General features: G+C 37.2%; 2 protein-coding genes across 4 annotated transcripts; both read right to left on the reverse strand.

Moving 5' to 3' along the window:
• Positions 1-10: 10 nt before the first annotated feature.
• Positions 11-11226, reverse strand: ifrd2 (interferon-related developmental regulator 2). 3 transcript variants are annotated; one of them, XM_089119587.1, is made up of 13 exons: positions 10811-11226; positions 8186-8245; positions 6332-6445; positions 6161-6242; positions 5939-6063; positions 4628-4785; positions 4480-4533; positions 4224-4402; positions 2642-2750; positions 2432-2566; positions 2136-2264; positions 1096-1188; positions 11-888 (listed from the first exon to the last, which is right to left on the reverse strand). In XM_089119587.1, the coding sequence occupies exons 1-13, from the start codon at positions 10857-10859 to the stop codon at positions 808-810; spliced, it is 1368 nt and encodes a 455-aa protein (XP_088975713.1). In that variant the 5' UTR covers positions 10860-11226; the 3' UTR covers positions 11-807. The 3 variants fall into 3 exon arrangements, with proteins under 3 accessions (XP_088975713.1, XP_088975715.1, XP_088975714.1); XM_089119589.1 differs by lacking the exon at positions 8186-8245 and having other exon boundaries at positions 10832-11225; XM_089119588.1 differs by lacking the exon at positions 8186-8245 and having other exon boundaries at positions 10811-11225.
• Positions 11227-11580: 354 nt separating this feature from the next.
• Positions 11581-17602, reverse strand: amt (aminomethyltransferase). The gene is made up of 9 exons (XM_039678927.2): positions 17364-17602; positions 16046-16213; positions 15789-15869; positions 15137-15268; positions 14770-14848; positions 14263-14408; positions 13657-13837; positions 13431-13586; positions 11581-12622 (listed from the first exon to the last, which is right to left on the reverse strand). The coding sequence occupies exons 1-9, from the start codon at positions 17472-17474 to the stop codon at positions 12444-12446; spliced, it is 1233 nt and encodes a 410-aa protein (XP_039534861.2). The 5' UTR covers positions 17475-17602; the 3' UTR covers positions 11581-12443.
• Between the last annotated feature and the right edge of the window lie 31 nt (positions 17603-17633).

Raw genomic sequence — 17633 nt, forward strand, 5'->3', positions numbered from 1 at the left:
TGCAACTCTGTTAAGGATAATTACATAATTTATTTCTCTTCAAAAGTCTGGCTGTTGCATACAGTACTTTCACTAAAAAAAAAAAGTCAGGACAAGGTAGGTTGATATTTAGAAATTATTTCAACCAAATGATAGAAGCATGATCTAAATAGGCACAAATAAGCTTGGGGATAAGAATATTAATTTACTGTGTCACACTTGGAGCCAATAAAAAAAAACCCACACTTTTCAGCAGATGAGTATGATGTAAAACAGATGATTTAGTGGCAGTGAGAAAGGTTTAACAAACGTCTACACTAACTCAGGAAAACTGCAGTCCAAGATGCATTTTCAATTGTTTGCATCATGAGATCACAGGTGCATCAGCATAGTCCGTTTATAAAATTCATATAGAAAAACTACAAAGAATTCATTTTTCTTGGCCTCTTTCTTTGTTGCAGAACTGTAAAAAGTTCGTGAAAAGTGTTTATGATAAAAATGATTTTTCTTTTCCCCCAATAACTCTTGAGGTGGTAAACAGTTTTCAACAGAAAAGCTTAATACAGCCTTACAAAAGGTTGATACAAAGGTACAATATTTCACGTTTTGTTTAATTGCAGAATTCCTAGATTCATATCACACTGTGATGTTAAATAAAAACACCGCATACACACACCCGGCCTTTGCACTCGCACACTGGCAGACATACAATCAGTCGCACGCAAATTTTATCAAGTCTCTGGCTTGGTAGTATGTCAAACTATAATTTCAAGTGAGCCGAGGGGATTTTAAGGATGTAGTGTTTCTCTCTCTTTGTCGCCTTCATCCTCACATCACATCGGCACGTTTGTCCCTCACTTTGTTCCTCAATTTAGTCCGAGCTTTGAACGCAGCAGAGTTGAACAGATGCTGTGAAGAGACAAGCCCAAAGTTACATAAATATCTGTGCAAAAACTTAAATTTAGAATAAAGGGTGCTGCTTTTATTTGCATGAATTGTCTTGACAGATAGTTCAAAAAATAACTGAATCTGACTGCAAACTAATACTTTTTATGATGTTAAGTGTTACAGTACGTCCAATTTATTACATTAATAAATGAAAAGACGAGAGATTACCCTCTCGGTGCGGGAGATCCTGCTGGCTTTAACAGATGCATCCAGGATAAGAGGAGGTCCAAGTCCAAAAATATCCCTCAGCAAAGGATTAAACTACACAAACAGACACAAAAATTCTTTATAATAAACACTTTATAGCAGTGGTCATCTATCACAGGCCCTGGAGCACACTACGAAAGCTCAGCAAAAGGGCTGAGCTTCAAAAGGGGCCTTTAGAAGACAAGACAAGACAAAACATGCATTAAATAATAATAATTATTAATATTATTTATATACACACACATCTAAGTGTTGGACAAGTTACTCTAAAAAACTAACAAACTAATAATGAATTAGATTACTTAATTAGATCACTGTACTAATTACTCCCTCTAAAATGTATTGCATTACTCAATACTAATTACTTTCATCAACTTCGACCAGGTGAACCATACAAAAATTGCCATGAAAAGGCTGTTTTAATTTTTTCAAATAAATAAAATAGAAAATTTAATGATTTGTTCTTGAAATGACTGAAGAATTATGTTACATCAGAATACATTTTAACATATAATTAGTTAGTAATGCAATTACACCCAACAATGTATATATATGGAAATGACAGGTAAATTATTCTTGTCTAGTGAAACAAACAACTGAAAAAGTCATGTAAAAATCAATGGTTAAAAAGAAGGGGGATCTCTGAAAAAGATTCAGCTTTTCTGGAATTCTTAAACTTGCACATTTTAATTATTATTTTAACGGAAAATTTAATTATTTAATTATTATGTACCAGAGGAAAACTATTAATCTATATACAGGGGCCTTCAAATATTATTCTAGACAATGGGGAGGCATTGGAGTCAAACTGCTGCTGGAGAGCACTATTAAACAATGATTTTCTCATTTGTTTTTTATGTGTATAGATTAAAAGATCAAATTTGAATTTTAAGAAACCATTTATTTAAGATCATTTTAAAAATATAAATTGGAATAAAATCTCGATTTGTCTCCAGTACTACATAGTGTTATGTATGCCAACAGTGAGTGGTCCTCCTCACTTGTAGGTGGTGTCTGACTCCAGACTCGAGCACCTCCTTGAAGGCATCATAAATCCTGTGGCGCATCCAGCCATCAATGTAGATGGCCTCAATCCCAAACTGGATCTTCTCCACTGTGAAATCTTCATTCTGAAAATGGAAGGGAATGATTGGTCTGGTGTATGAACATTTTTAAACCATAATCATCTATGACAGTCCTGGATCAACCATATGCAATGTAGCTATAAAATATCTGAATATAATTAACTGACATGATTTAAAAATAAAAAAGCCTCAGTAGCAGATCTCCTTTTCACCTCAATGTAGTGCAGCACCTCTCTGAAGATTGAGCGCTGTTTCCTGCGGTCGTTTTTAGCACGATGTTTGTTTCCATCAGTCGCTAGACTCTTTAGACTGTCACACAATGCATCACAGTCCTCATACTCGAACTCCTGAGGCACAACACATATTATATACACTGCCATCATCCTGATACTCAAACCTATTCAACACTACACAATACACACCTGATCGATGTCACGGCCCAGTTCATACAGCAGAGCGATGGTCTCTCCCACAGCGATCCTGAAGTCCACATCACTGCTTTCTAAACACGCATGCAGACGTGGCAAGTGGCTGAAATATAGACAAAGAGAAAGATTATATTACAAACAAATTGGACTCTCTGTATTCTTATTTGGGTGAATAAAAAGCCATGTGACAACACCCAGATAAAGTATTACATAAAAACATTGGATGCGTAAACCTGTCTATATCGGCCCAATGTCGGCATCCGAGTTTGAACAGGTGAAGGTCTCTACGCATTACTGTCTTTCCGTGTGGCAAAATAATTTCATTCTCTTTTGAGCTTTTGTCTGACTCCATTTTATCACAACCTCAAATTTAGGTTAGATTGCCAACTGGTATTATATTTCTGTTAAAACTCTTTACTTTGTTTTACCCCTTCATTAGGAATCTATGCGGACGTGGACGATTCGGAATCGATTCACAAATGTCAAAAATTGATTTTAAATAACGTAATATTGACAGAACGTAAAAGTCTAAACTCTAAAGTGCAGTGCCCAGACAGTCTGTGGCATGCACATAACAGAGACGCATGATGGCCGAGCACGAAATCTGAACGGCACCCTCTTTCTTAAAAGCTAACCTATGGAAAATTGGCATAATTTCATTGTGGCCAATTTTATATTTTTGTATGAGAGCTGCTTTCTTTGTTTAGTTTTCACATCGATATGCTGTAAAAAAAAAGTTTACTGTAGCCTACTGCCCTCCAGTCACAGTGTGTATCAGTGCAATGCCAGTCACAAAAAGTTACATTTTGACTGTGCTCTCTACAGATGATCATGTATTTTTCTTTTGTATAAGCTGTTTTTAATTATTCTCTACAGCTAAAATTTCAAGTAATTGTTTTTGCAAATAACAGAAGGATGTTGGTTAGAAGCCTAACCCTAACCCTATTATTTTATCTTAGAGATCCAGGAATATGCTGAAGTTCGTTTTTACATTTGTTTATTCAATTTCTTGTATACTACTGTTAAATACACCTACTGTGAAAAAAAGGTTTTTATTTCATTTGTATATTGTATTTGTAATATGCATCTTTGTTCTTGTTTTTAATAACAAAGATAAAATAATCACCCACCCCTACTTTGGCCTAAATGGTTTTATATTTTGTTACCTTTTAAGACAACATTTCTAAAACAGGGAAATTAGTTGGATGTTCTGCTCAGTCACTTGCAAAATAGTAAAACCAACATGAAAAAAATTGTGATAAAATAATAGTGATTGTCCTGAAAATAATGGCGATATGATATTTTGGTAACGCTTCCTTTTACAGTCCAGTTACCCATGTAAATACTATGTACTTATTTTAGTAACTACAATTACTGGGTAATAACTAGTACTAATCTTGAACCTACCCCTAAACCTACCCCTGTTCCATGTACTTACCCTATATTAGCCAGTACTTTCTAGGTAAGTACACTGTAAGTACTGTACTGTAAAAGGAAGCATTACCGATATTTTTGCCCTTGTTATTAAGTTTGTAGAGTTTATACAAAGATGTGTTTTCTTGCATGTCAAACTCACTGGTTGAGAATGGTGTCGATGCGTGACGCAGGGCAGAGGGTGCAGAGCAGAGCCCAAGACTGTAGGGCGGCGCTGTGGAGCGCAGGGGTCCCAGCTTTGACAGAGGGCAGAGTGCCATCACCCAGGGGATATGCAGCCACAAACACACTCTCCAAATGTCCAAGAGATTTTATCAGGTCCTGAAAAAGACAGATGATACTTCTACAAACATGCAGACTATAAATATTAATAAGCTTTTTACGAGATCTGACTGTACCTCTGGATCGTCTGAGGCAGAGACGTAGCAGCAAATACCTAGAGCTCGAGCGCACTGACAAAAGATAGATATATAGTTAATCACATTTTAAAAGACAAAGCAATAGATCTAATAAGAGTTTATGGACCTATTTTGAGGCATCACTCACACTCTGTCGCGCTGAAAGGCTGGCACAGCTGTCAATCAGGATGGAGCTGAGGATGGGGCGGAGCATCTTGAAGCCCTCCTCACCTTCGACTCCCCCCCCGAGCTGCCCACACAAGAGAGCACCCACTGTGGCAGCCGCCGCCTGCTCCTCTCCTCCACCTAAAGGGAATGAGACTTTACTCAGCAAGTCAACTCAGTTCATTTTTCAAGTGGAAGAAACAACAGATACATGTCCATGCGCAGCTTGGGATTTCTCTCCACATAAATAATCACACACTGCAAGCATCAGTACAACAAAACAGATGTTTAAAGGTGCCCTAGAATGGGGCTGTTTTATTATTTTTTACTATTTTCTGGGTAACCCTTAAAATGTTAGTGGGGTTTTTTTTGGATCAAAAATAGTCCTAATTTCGAAACAAGGCATTTTTCCTAGCCTGATTTTAACGCTCTGTTTGAAGCTGTGGGATTCAGTGGAACCGGCCACTGCTGTGATTGGCTAACATGCTTGCATATGAAATAGCTATGCATTACATGTGAAATTCGCAAATACTTTTACAACAGCTATTACTATTACATCTATCAAGATTAACGAATCGTGAGATGTTTTTAAAGTATTTAGATCTATTCCCATCACATTCCCATCTTCAGCTGCGCAGTTCCGCCTGTCATTGAACATGGGCTGGCATATGCAAATGATGGAGGCGTACATATTAATGATCCCGACTGTTGCATCACAGTCGGTGTTATGTGGAGATTCGCCTATTTTTCAGGGGTGTTTTTCAAAAACGATATTTAAATAAGGAGAAAACAATGGTGTTTGAGACTCACTGTATGTCATGTCCATGAACTGAACTCTTGGTATTTAACTATGAAGCACATACTAGGGGCACCTTTAATGCAAAATAATGTAAAATAAAATCATTTATCATCTTTACAGTGCTTTTACTTAAATTCTTACAATCCCGTTTTACTAATTCACAAAAGATAATCAAATATTTATGTAAAACAGTAAATAAAATGAATCATTAAAAACAATGAAACATGAGTTTTGATTAAAAAAAAACATACATTAAAAGGGATACTCCACAAAGTAGAAACAAATATATACTATGGAAGTTTATGGGAGCAGAAACTGTCTGGTGACTGATATTCTTCTAAATATCAGAAAATTGGCTGAATGGATTCGAAAATGGTAAAACCCAACTCTGGGGAAGTTGTAAAATGAGCCTATTTTCCAAAAAAATGTGGAGTATCCCTTTGACAAGCATATACTACAAAAGCAAAAAAAAAAAAAAAAAGTACTAATTCCAACCTTTCCTCAAGCTCCTCTCCAGACAGTCACTAATGGTGAAACGTCTCTCTAACAGGAATTCATACAGGACTCTGGAGGAAAACGCCAAGCGCAGACTTTCCAATCCAGACAGACGGGTCTTAGCACTGAGAAACATAAAAAACAGAGTGAAACAGCTGCAGAGCTTATACGCCTTTCAGTAATTGTGTAATTTCAGACTGTTGTATTTTAGCGTATTGATACCTTTTGTCCATCAGATTGTCGATGCATTGCTTTAGTTTGTCTTCTGTTTCTTCCTGAGCAGTTTGTTCATCTACTGCCTCACCTGCACAAAGAATCAATGTGTGGATGTGCTAGGGGCAATTCATATTTGCGGTAGTTTGTGCATTTATGCAACTGTAATTGTGCATGTACCTGTGCCCTCTTCTACAACAGATGCGCACTCACTGGTGCTGCTGCAGTGACTGAGAACATCAGACGCTAAATCGTCATCACTCACACCAGAATCGCCTCTCACCCCATTCCTCCCTGAAACAGAGAGAGACAAGAATGAGAGATACACATTGAACATTAGTTTAGTGGTTTAAGTTAATAAAAGAGGGAACACAGAAGGGAATGATCATAGGTTAGGGGGATAGATGGGTCAGTGTGATCATGTATGTTTCAACTGTCAACAAAGTTCATGTACCTAACCTAAAACAATCCTATATACAATGATTCACTTCAGTGCTTCAGATAAAACAAACAAACACGCATGTAGGATTGCAAAACCAATTCGTGCCATTTGTTTTAACAATCTAGTGTACCATTGATTTTAAATTGACCTTTTGACAAAGTTTGAACAGTCTGACTATATAGGAAACCAATAGAAAGACAGACCTTTTTCACTCACATATAAACTCAGGAACCCTAAGCCACATCTAAGAAACAAAGCTCTAACTGCAGCCAAAGTTCAATGGGGTGTCTCTCAAACACACATTCGTCAGAGACAGACAATTACCTAACTATTTTTCCCTGAGATACCAGCAGCAGACCTTAAGTACATAGCATGGAAGTATCATGATTAAAAATGACCTAAAATGGAGTGAAGAAAAACATGAATCAATAATCCAGTGGGTGCTATGAGACTCCATCCTCTTTAAATCAGTGTCTCCTCACTGATCCACTCTGGATCAAGAATCTCCCGAATCAGGCTAATCTCTGAAAGGTAGGTTCATATAGTTAATGCTCTTGAAAAAAAATCAATATTGAAACTTATTTATCTGCCTTTTATACTACTTTACTAGATATCCAAAATAATATAGTTAGATTGAATTAATCATGATTTATCTTGATTGGTCTGATTCACTTGGGAGAAAAATTTTAGTGAAGATATTCCTCATTTATAAGTTGGTCTGCTTAATGTACATAACTGTTCAAAAGTTTGGGGTCAGTAAGATTTCCTAATGGTTTGTTTTTAAATGAAGACTCTTATGCTCACAGTCTGGCCACAATAAATTAAATCTCTCATCAATATCAATGTGATGGCTGAATAGACTTTGAAATGGTAGTGCATACTAACTTCTGTACTAATATATCAGCAAAACAAGATCAGATCAGCTGGAATGAGATGGGAAGCAGTAGTGCATTCATGATGGATGGATTTCATGTGGAGGATTCCAGAATAGTTTGGAATTGGTGGAAAACATATCTGAGACAAAATCAAAATAAGGATAGGAACAGTTGGCCAAATATTTTGACTTGAGTTCCAGAACTTTCCAGAAGCTTTGTCACATAGTGGAGCTGTGTAGCCAAGGGTCCTTTGGTATTTCAATCCTACCATTGAAAAAGTGCAAATGACTAATTTTGGTGATCATCCCAGTTTATTTATGATTGGAAGAACAGCCAAAACTCATGAAAGATGAGCTTATTACAGAAGCAGCTAATTGGTGAGAAAATAGGCTTTGAAACTGACAAATTATTTCCAGTAAAATAGAAGACAAAAGGAACACATTTCTGGCTTGGTACCAATAAAAAAAGTAGTTGACCTTTACTGATGTGGTTGTACAATAGACCAAAACATGTTGGGAAACACTGATCCATAGGGTCTGTGTTCACAAGGAAGCAGAAGTGATGCTTGTGGGGAATGTTGGTTCTCAAGTCATGAAAGGCATTAGAGAAATGAGAGATGTAAACAAATACAAATGAATGGACATTGACATGCTGCTGCTCATTACAAATTAATGGGGTGAGAGGCATGAGGTCACAAACAAGATCAGGTCACGCTACCTGGACGTGACAGGACAGTTTTTGACAACTGCAGCTGAAGCACTTCCTGTCGAAGTGAGCCTGCTCACAGTGAACAGGAGGAAGAGACAGATTAAACTACTCACAGATCTTATTTGAGATCAGTTTGACATTTCAAGTTTAACTGCAGGACAAAACCAGCCAACACAGAACAGTAACTATTGCAGTAGCCTCAAATGACTTCCCTAATCGTTCAAAATTACAGCCATATTGAAAAACACCTAAAATGGTGTGCTGGTCTCCCAATCTGGTCATACTTACAGGGGTTGTACAATGAAACTGAAACACCTGGTTTTACAACACAATAATTTGTTAGTATGGTGAGGGCCTCATTTTGCATCCAAATACAGCACCAATTCATCTTGGGAATGACAGATAGAAGTCATTCACAGTGACCAGTGGGATTATGAGCCGTTCCTCTTCCAGAACAGTGTCCAGGTCACTATATGATGCTGGTGGACTCGCTTCTCCAAAACACCTCAATAATATTTAGATATGGTGACTGTGCATGTTCAACGTCACTTTCATCTTCATCAAACCCTTCTGTCACAAGTCTTGCTGTGTGTGTTGGTGCATGATCATGCTGATACACGGTTTGAGCATCAGGTGCTCATGATCCTCCAGAAGGGTTTGGTAGTCCTCGGCAGAGTCGTGTCCATCAAATACAATCAGGATTGTCATGATATTGGAGCTCAAACCATCACTGATCCACCTGTGCTTCACTCTGAAGATTGGCCGCCAGGCATATAGATGTGAAACTTCCAACATTGGCCAGTGTTTCAGTTTCATTGTCCAACCCCTGTACATGGTTAGCTGGTTGTGACATTTTTCAGCTGATTAGGATGGGAATTTACTTTGTCCACCAGCTTTCTACAAACAACAATCTTAAAAGGATACCCAAAAAAGAAAATTCTGTCATCATTTACGCACCCTCAAGTTGTTTCAAACCTGTATGAGTTGTTCTTCTCACGAACACAAATGAAGATATTTTGAAAAACAATGGGAACTTTGTTACCATTGACTTCCATAGTATTCTTTTGGAAGTCAGTGGTGCCAAAGAACTGTTTGATTCCGATCGTTCTTCAAAATATATTTATTTGTGTTCAGCAGAAGAAAGAAACTCATACAGGTTTGAAACAACTTGAGGGTGAGTAAATAATGACAGAATTCTCATTTTTGAGTGGAGTATCCCTGAAACCAGTGAAGACCAGAAAACCACACAAGATTAGTTTAACCTCTTTTGTTTGTTTTTTCCAGCCAGGACAAAACACACAGAAATGTAATCAAGTGATTTGACAACTTTAAAACAAAACTCTTCAGCACTCATCACAGTGAATTCTGTCACGAGAAAGACTAGGGTCTTTTATAAAGTGATGAAAATGTCCTGGTTTTCAAACAACTGCTGGGAAAGATCAGCTCTACAGCAAAATATAGATGAGAAAATGAGTAGGATGAGGAAGAAAAACAGGATAACAATGAAGAGTATTATATATAGTCTATATATATACACACATATATCTATCTGAATTTGTGTCTTGAATTTTTGTGTCAATTTTCTATCCATAGAGGAGGCATAACCTACTTTAAATGTACTGAAATTAATAAGGCATCTTTGAGTAAACTTCGAGTATCATTTGAGTATCTGTTTGCCGGGCAGACTGTCCTGGTTTTTGGTAATCAAAATATGGTCACCCTAGAAAAACCCATTTCTACCTCTATGAATGCCTGGGTGACGAGATAAATGCAGGTACACGCGCACAAATCGTGCTTGCATGCTTACACTGCACGTGACGCTGCTCTGCACGTGAACTTAACAAACAAAAAAGTGTTTTTTTAAAAAAAGGGAAGACCTATTGTTCGAGACGAACGTTTCAATGTTTAATCCAAAATTCCTGTAATACACCACGCGTGAGTGGTCCTGGAAGGCCCGGTTTTCGTGGCTTCGTAACACTTGGGCTAAATATACACGAGCCGGCATGAGCTGCCTTCACCTGTCATGCTGCTGACTGAATAACCCTGACAGTCAATCACTCTGCTTCTATCCTTACTTCTGAGGTAAAGGGAACACACAGTTCCCTAAACAGTCATAGGTAAATATTTAAATATTATTTACTCATTTGATTTAGTTTATTTATAATTCAAGTTTTTTGACGGCTGTTTCTTGAAAGCTCAGCTGTAAGGTGCTGAAATGGTTACAGTTACAGCCACATCAGGAAGACTAAATCAAAGCTATTTGGGTAATGCCTGAATAAAATTGTAAAATAATATGCATCATTATTTCAATATTTTGAAAGAGAGAGAAAATAAAGTTTCCAGCCGGTCAATGTCATCCAACCAAGCACTGATTTTACATATCACCCTATTTTAAAAGGTTACATTATTTTCTTGTTTTAACATAAATGACACATTAGTGAGGTTCATTCTTACAAGAAAAAAACCCAACGGTGTAGGAACAATAATTCAAGAGAGATTGAAAACGCCTCTTTACACAGTTTATGCAAGTACGATGATATTGTTTTCAATATAAATGTGTAAGACAAAATATATTTTGCCGTGTGATAGTGTTATTTTACTGACTATGACAGCAGGTGTTACAGATAAACTCACCCTTACTCGAACTGTTCCCACCTCGTTTCCCCTTCTTGCTTCGTGGCATGCTGACGGCCGCTCCAAACACCAAATGACAGATTATAGAGAACACACTGTACACAGTAACCTGTATATAAACAATCCCAGTGGAGAAATCCTGTCCAGATTATCAAAATACTGTGATGTGCAGTTTGGCCCCACGTCTCAGGCACCACAATGTAACTTAAGGTGCATCTCGCACCGAAATCAAAATAATACTTAAAATTCTATCTTAGTTTTAGTATATATTATCTATGGTTGTCCCCGGGTAACCGATATCTAATACCAGGTTGTGATGGTAAATGTTGTTGGAAATGTTTGGGACGGAGTATCGTGCACGTTGCTGCTTCAGATTCCACCATCTTCCCATCGGTAACGCTCGCACACCCGGCATGCTCCTCCTCTACGGAGTACATAGGAGCTCGGCATTAGGGGTAATGTAGTTCGCTGTAGGAATTCCAACTGGCTTAATTCTATGACAAAGGTAAAATTGAGAACTACATTTCCAACAATGATCAGCCATTTAGAAATGTTTGGATTGCACAGTCTGCAGAAAAGTTACAGCTTTGTAAACTTTTCTGCTTGAAAACAATGAGGCTAATCAGAACTGTCAGTATACCCTGACATTTGTTTTTATGTCGCTAGTAATTCTCATATACTGAGACGGTGGTACACGTCACCGGTGTACAACATCGGCCATTAAAATTCATTCACTCTTTAACAAGTTAATTATTCACAATACCAATACCCACTTTTTTTCTGTTTATTAATTTACTAAGATTAATCATCGTAAAACGTTACATGCTTTACACCCAGTTCCTTTATAACAGTCAAGCTTATTGTCTGCAAATAACCCACATCTAATATATTATAATTTATTTTTAATATAAATTATTTTAAATCATAGTCCACAGTACAAACAGTATTATCACTGTATTACTATGTTACCAATCAGGTAAAGGTTTATAAAATTCTATAAAATAAAATAGTATTATTTAATCACATCCCAAACAGAATTTAAATGTTCTTTCAGACAGAAAGGTTTCACACTGATGTGGTCTGAAATTAAAAGATGATGACATTACATCATAATAAACTATACCTGAGGAATTAGGCACTTTTCTAATATCGCAGTATATATCTAATTCAGACTAATATTGTTAATTATCTTATTGTCTATCATAGAACTATAACACTAAAAAGTACACTGGCATAAAATGAACCAGATGTGTAGAAAACTTTTTAAATGAATCTTACAGAGTTCTCTTTAAAACAATTTCACCTTCCCACATTCTCCCATTTTAAGTGCTCTATGTTAGACACACACACACTAACAGCAAGTGGTCCTATCCCACATCCAGAAAGTCCATTTGATTTGAATTCCTAGTGAAGTGGCCATACCGTTGTGCAATTATTGCAAAATGTTCTGGAATGCAATTTACAGTACTTGAAATAACACAAAAGTAAATTGTGTGTTTAAAGTTTGCATTATGGAATGCTCAATGTTGACGTGTGTCTCAGGCTTTACATAACCTCAAATTTTGGTTTCCATTCCAGTGCTAATCCAGTGCTAAATACTTCCAGACAGATCTACGACAGACCCTCTCTAGGTCTACTGGCCCATGTAGTACTTTGTGGGCACGAATGGCATCTTGCTGACCACTGCTGGCACTGCTTTTTTCCTCACTTCCACCTGGATTGATGTGCCCAATTTACTGAAGCCAGTTTCCACATAGCCCATGGCAACATTTTGCTTGAGGCAGGGGGAGGGGCATCCACTGGTGACCTCTCCTAAAATAAAGTGGACGGGAAAGAACATCATATGGGTTTGGAAAGACATGAGGGTAAGTAAATGATGATTTTGTTATGGCATTATGCCATTTTAAATGTTCCTAATTTTGTTTTGGAGGTCTGATATAATATGTTTACATGCATCCAAGGTAAAAAAACTCTTTCATTTTCTCTTTAACAATTTAATATACATTGCAGCATGCCCTCTTTTTTCACAGTGTCTGAAACAGTTCAATAAAGGATTTGGACTCTTTAAACTGCTCCTTTCCATAAGCCTACTCTGCTTTGATTGGTATGATGAACCAATCTGTTATGGTTGGTCTACCATTTACAGCACATGTCAAAAAACATTACTACATCAGAATTCAGCGCTTCCCCTGTACTTACATAATGATACAAACTCCGTATTAATGGTGTCATCTTTACTATATTAATTCAAGCCCGAGTCCTCATCCTATGGAAGTGCATGCAAAGTGAATTTGCATTCTCATCTTCTCAACATGTCATGAATCAAACTCGATGGTGGGTCAAAGTAGACATTGTCTGCGGGCAGCTAATGAAGACTTGGCACAATGCAAATTTATTACAAACCTACACAGGTTCATGCAGAAACTATGACTAAATTCTAACTTCGTTTCAGGCAGTTCAGAATCAGTTCTTTCTTTTGAGAGACAATAACTATTGTGCACTTTAATTTTTGAAAATTAGCAGACCTTTTACATTCACAAACAGCTATACGATACAATACATGAAGGTAATATCTGAGAAAGCATAATACTGGCACTTTAAACACAAATGCATTTGTTACCTATAACCCTCCCATCAGTTGACAGGATGGGTGTGTGTTGTCTGACAGGTGGTCCAGTGGAGATCAGTCCCACTCTCTTTCTCTGAGTCTTTGCCTTTATTTGTGGAACAATGATGTCAGCACCAGGGAAATCTAGTGCCTGTCGACGGCGCTTACCTTAACACAAACCAATATGTTAACAACCAATACACTTTCATGAGAACTGAAAATAAAAGTCTTTACGCACCTATAGTCCAGACAAGACTTGCTTCCACAGGTGTGGTGGTCTCATCAATGTCATTGCCATAGAGACAAAGTCCTGCCTCCAGCCTGAGACTATCTCTGGCACCGAGACCAGCGAGCTTCACCTCACTATTGGCTAACAGCTTTTCAGTCAGCGAGACAACGTCTCCAGGTGGCACCGATATCTGAATAAATCATATGTACAGACAAGAAATGTAACTTTACATGTATGTAACAAAAAATAAAGACACCAAGCCTTGCCAAAAAAGTTTTTAAGACTATCAAATTATTTATGTTAGATAATTTTTTTTGATCAGATCTAATATTTCCTTCATTGTAAAAACAAAATATGAGATTTGGCCTTCTAATTACTTATAATGGTCGTGTTTTTGGAAAAAAAAAGTATCCTATGCTCACCAAGATTTTTGATCAAAAATACATTAAAACAGTTATATTGTGATGTTTCAGAACTATTAGAAAACACAATTTTCAGAGTTGGTGCTCAAGTAAAATTTCTTATTATTACCAATGTTGAAAACAGTTGTGCTTCTGAATGGTAGTAAATAATATCAGGATAGTTGTCCTACAATCAGATGGAGATCACACACACCTCAACTCCATCCTCCCCTGTATAACCGCAGCGTGTGACCCTGCAGCCCTGGATGCCAAACACTGTGGTCAAAACACTGGTCATAAAGGTCAGCTTCCTGAGGTCATCACCCACACCTTTCTGCAGAACCTGGGCCATTGATGGGCCTGGGTACATATAGATAAATATACAATCAGTCGAATGCCTGAAAATGTACATCATACATTCATCCACGTCCATCACCTTGTGTTGCAGCATGATAATGCACGGACCCACACACCTGTGCAATAATCATACTGTCTAATCAGCAACTTGATATGCTACAGTGAGGTGGATGGATTATCTCGGCAAAGGAGAAGTGTTCACAAACACCAATTTAGACAGATTTGTGAAAAATGTTTGAGAGAAGCAGGCCTTTTGTGTACATAAAAAAGTCTTAGATCTTTGAGTTCAGCTCATGAAAATTGGAGGCAAAAACAAGTGTTGCATTTGTAATTTTGGTCAGTATATCACAGAACCACAACTTACCCTGCAGAGCAATGAGACTTTCTTCCATAAACTCTAAATCTACATCATGACCCGCTGATTTAAACTCCTGCAGTATGGCCTACAAACAAACACAAACATTTGAGCAAAAAACACATAATTAAAACATAATTAATCCTAAATAAACATTAAACTACATTAAAGAATCAGATTCATACACAAGACTATTTATTAAAACTGGAAGTGAAAAAAATGTTAAGGAATTTGGCCCTCTTGTGGCGTTTACGGTTAATATAATCTTTGCAATACATACATTACATTTTCAGTCATTATTAAAAATATTTAAATGCTCATCATTTGATTGTGATTGGTTGATCATGGCATTTTATTTTCATGAGCTTTTACTGGCCTGCATATGAGCAGAGTCTTTGTCTGCACAGCCAGCATTGGAGACAACATACAGGTACTCCTGATCTGTTTTGGTCACAATCAGATCATCCATGATTCCTCCTTTAGTGTTTGTGAAGAGGGACAGAGTGCCCTAGGGAAAAAAAATGGTTTTGATGACTAAGCAAGTTGTATTGTTATGTAAAGCTGGTGTGTACCGGTAGCTCTTAGTGTAAGGGCAAATAAAAAAAGACCTTTTTGAGACCCACAAAAACCATGGAAGTTACAAGAAAAAATAATGATGTGCACACATAATTCATTTATAATATATGAAGAGTTCAGATGCAAAAGCCTCAAAGTGCCATTTGAAATTTTCTTCTAGAATGATAATTTTTATCAATCTTGTATATTTAAGTTCAGTGATTTCACTTAAATGGCAATGATAATTACCTATTAATTGTTATTTAAGTGAAATTACTGAACTTAAATATACAAGTTTGATAAAAATCATCATTAAAGAAGAAAATTTCAAATGGCATTTGGAGGCTTTTGCATCTGAACTCTTCATATACTTCAATATTACAAATAAAATTCCATTAAAAAAAACAAGAATTATACATTTTGATTTCATTGTGACTGAATTTGCGGTTATTACCACTGTGTGTGCATCATACCTGGTTGTCTTTTAGTTCAGCAATGTCTCCAACAATCAAAGACTCTATAAACTTCACTCTGTCTCTACCATAGACTTTAGTCTGAGGAGAAAGCAACAAATCCAACACATTGAATGAATATTGGTACTTTAAACTGATAGATGTCCCACTTTTTTACTCTATTAAAATCAGCATTGGGTAAATAAATTTAAAAAAAATCACATGGATTGGTCTACATACACCTACAATGTCAGTCCTTTGAATGTCTACACACTGACCTGCAGCATGTGACTGACATCAAAGATGGAGCAGTGCTGGCGTGTGTGCATGTGTGAGTTAATGTGACTGTCTTTGTATTGCACAGGCATACTCCATCCCGCAAACTCCACCATCTTACCACCCTGAGCCCTGTGGAAATCATATAGCGGGGTCTTCTTCAGTGCCACCTAGATACAGAGAAAAAGCAGTGCAAATAAATCATTTAGGACAAAGACAGTTAACATTTATTTAATTATAATAAAAAAGTACAATATAGTTTTTTAAAAACTATCATTTCCATGAAATCTTATATGTTGTTCAGCATGGGTTTAAAAAATAAATTCCACAATGAATAAGAGATCATGTGTGTGATACTAAAGTAGCTTATGATCTAGTACTGTGACCTTTGACCTCAAGGACTGGCTCCTGCCTATGTGTCCAGCCACTCACATCACATTAGGCCACATTAGCTATTGATAGTTTACGAAACCAGTCCAAAGTCAACTAAGAAGTCTGAATGAGAGACTAGGACACTATCTGATCTACTGTGTGTGCGAGTGTGTGTGTTTGAGCTTTTATCTTTATTACTTTAGGTGTCACACACTGTTTAGAAGTTCAAGAAAATTCAGTGTCCCGTCACCCTATTGCCAGTTCAATGATTTTAATATGAGTTTTTGCAAACAGTACACATGTAGTTTTCACAAGATCATATTATTTGAGATACTAAAGGGAATATGTTTGATTAATTTGTAACACAATGGGGTCACTGGAAACGAACTAGCAAAGGCAGAAAGAATAGCAGAGCATGATCTAATACAATTTCGTATTTAAGTTTTAACTTTAAACAGGCCATGGCATTTACATCTGTCATACAAAAAAACTCAAACTGCGCTATTCATTGTCTGCGTTTGATGACGTTATGGGTGTACCCATACGGGTGTTCCGTATAAAATAAAATATTGACAAGTGAAGTGAACTTCTACTAAGAATGCAGAGAGAGTGAGTGAGAGAGCAGTGAACACTCCGTAGGGACCCTATTTGAATAGCAGTGCATCGTTGTGTTTTTCAGAGATTCAGAGTGAAAGCCGCGAGGACCCTGAACGGATGAACGCTCTCGTGCTCTTAATTAGCGCAGCAGCTCGCACTGACAGCAGATGCGTGTTCCTCGTGCATGAACTGTTAAAAGCAATACATTTAAAATAAGAATTACACTGAAATGCACCATGCAAATTTCCCCATTATACATCTTTAGTCTTTGTTCACGGTTTTGCAAAGACTTGTTTATTACAAGTAGTTAGCAGATGATTTTGATGATTTTTTGCCAAGTACCGTGCATACCTCTGTGGAAGCTTGTCTGTTTTGCCTCCCCTTTCCCCCCAACCCGACAGTCCGCGAGGTTTCCCTTGAAAGTCGGTAACAGAGTCCGTTTGCAAAAGCCCGAACAAGCATGTTGTGTTTTGTTTAGTTTCACACCAACTCTTCAAAACCCAACACAGGCAACACGACCTCAGCACGTTTGAACTCGAATCTCTGCTTTCACTGCAAAACAAGGAGCGTGCCGTATGAAATCAGAGAATCCTGGGAAATGTAGGCTAGTTAGAATTCCTG

This window comes from Pimephales promelas, chromosome 14 (genome assembly GCF_988280905.1).
Source record: "Pimephales promelas chromosome 14, fPimPro1.hap1.1, whole genome shotgun sequence".
Classification (NCBI taxonomy): domain Eukaryota; kingdom Metazoa; phylum Chordata; class Actinopteri; order Cypriniformes; family Leuciscidae; genus Pimephales; species Pimephales promelas.

Bases quoted from the DNA above. Each gene is read 5' to 3' on its own strand.
- ifrd2 (XM_089119587.1), bottom strand. From the start codon at position 10,859: ATGCCACGAAGCAAGAAGGGGAAACGAGGTGGGAACAGTTCGAGTAAG. The intron at 8,246-10,810 runs GTGAGTTTATCT...CACTGTGAGCAG, and splicing joins TGGGAACAGTTCGAGTAAGG to GCTCACTTCGACAGGAAGTG. The intron at 2,751-4,223 runs GTGAGTTTGACA...TCTATATTTCAG, and splicing joins ATCGACACCATTCTCAACCA to CCACTTGCCACGTCTGCATG.
- amt (XM_039678927.2), bottom strand. From the start codon at position 17,474: ATGCTTGTTCGGGCTTTTGCAAACGGACTCTGTTACCGACTTTCAAGG. The intron at 15,870-16,045 runs GTCAGTGTGTAG...CTTTCTCCTCAG, and splicing joins ATGTCAGTCACATGCTGCAG to ACTAAAGTCTATGGTAGAGA. The intron at 12,623-13,430 runs GTAACAAATGCA...ACTTTATTTTAG, and splicing joins AACTGATGGGAGGGTTATAG to GAGAGGTCACCAGTGGATGC.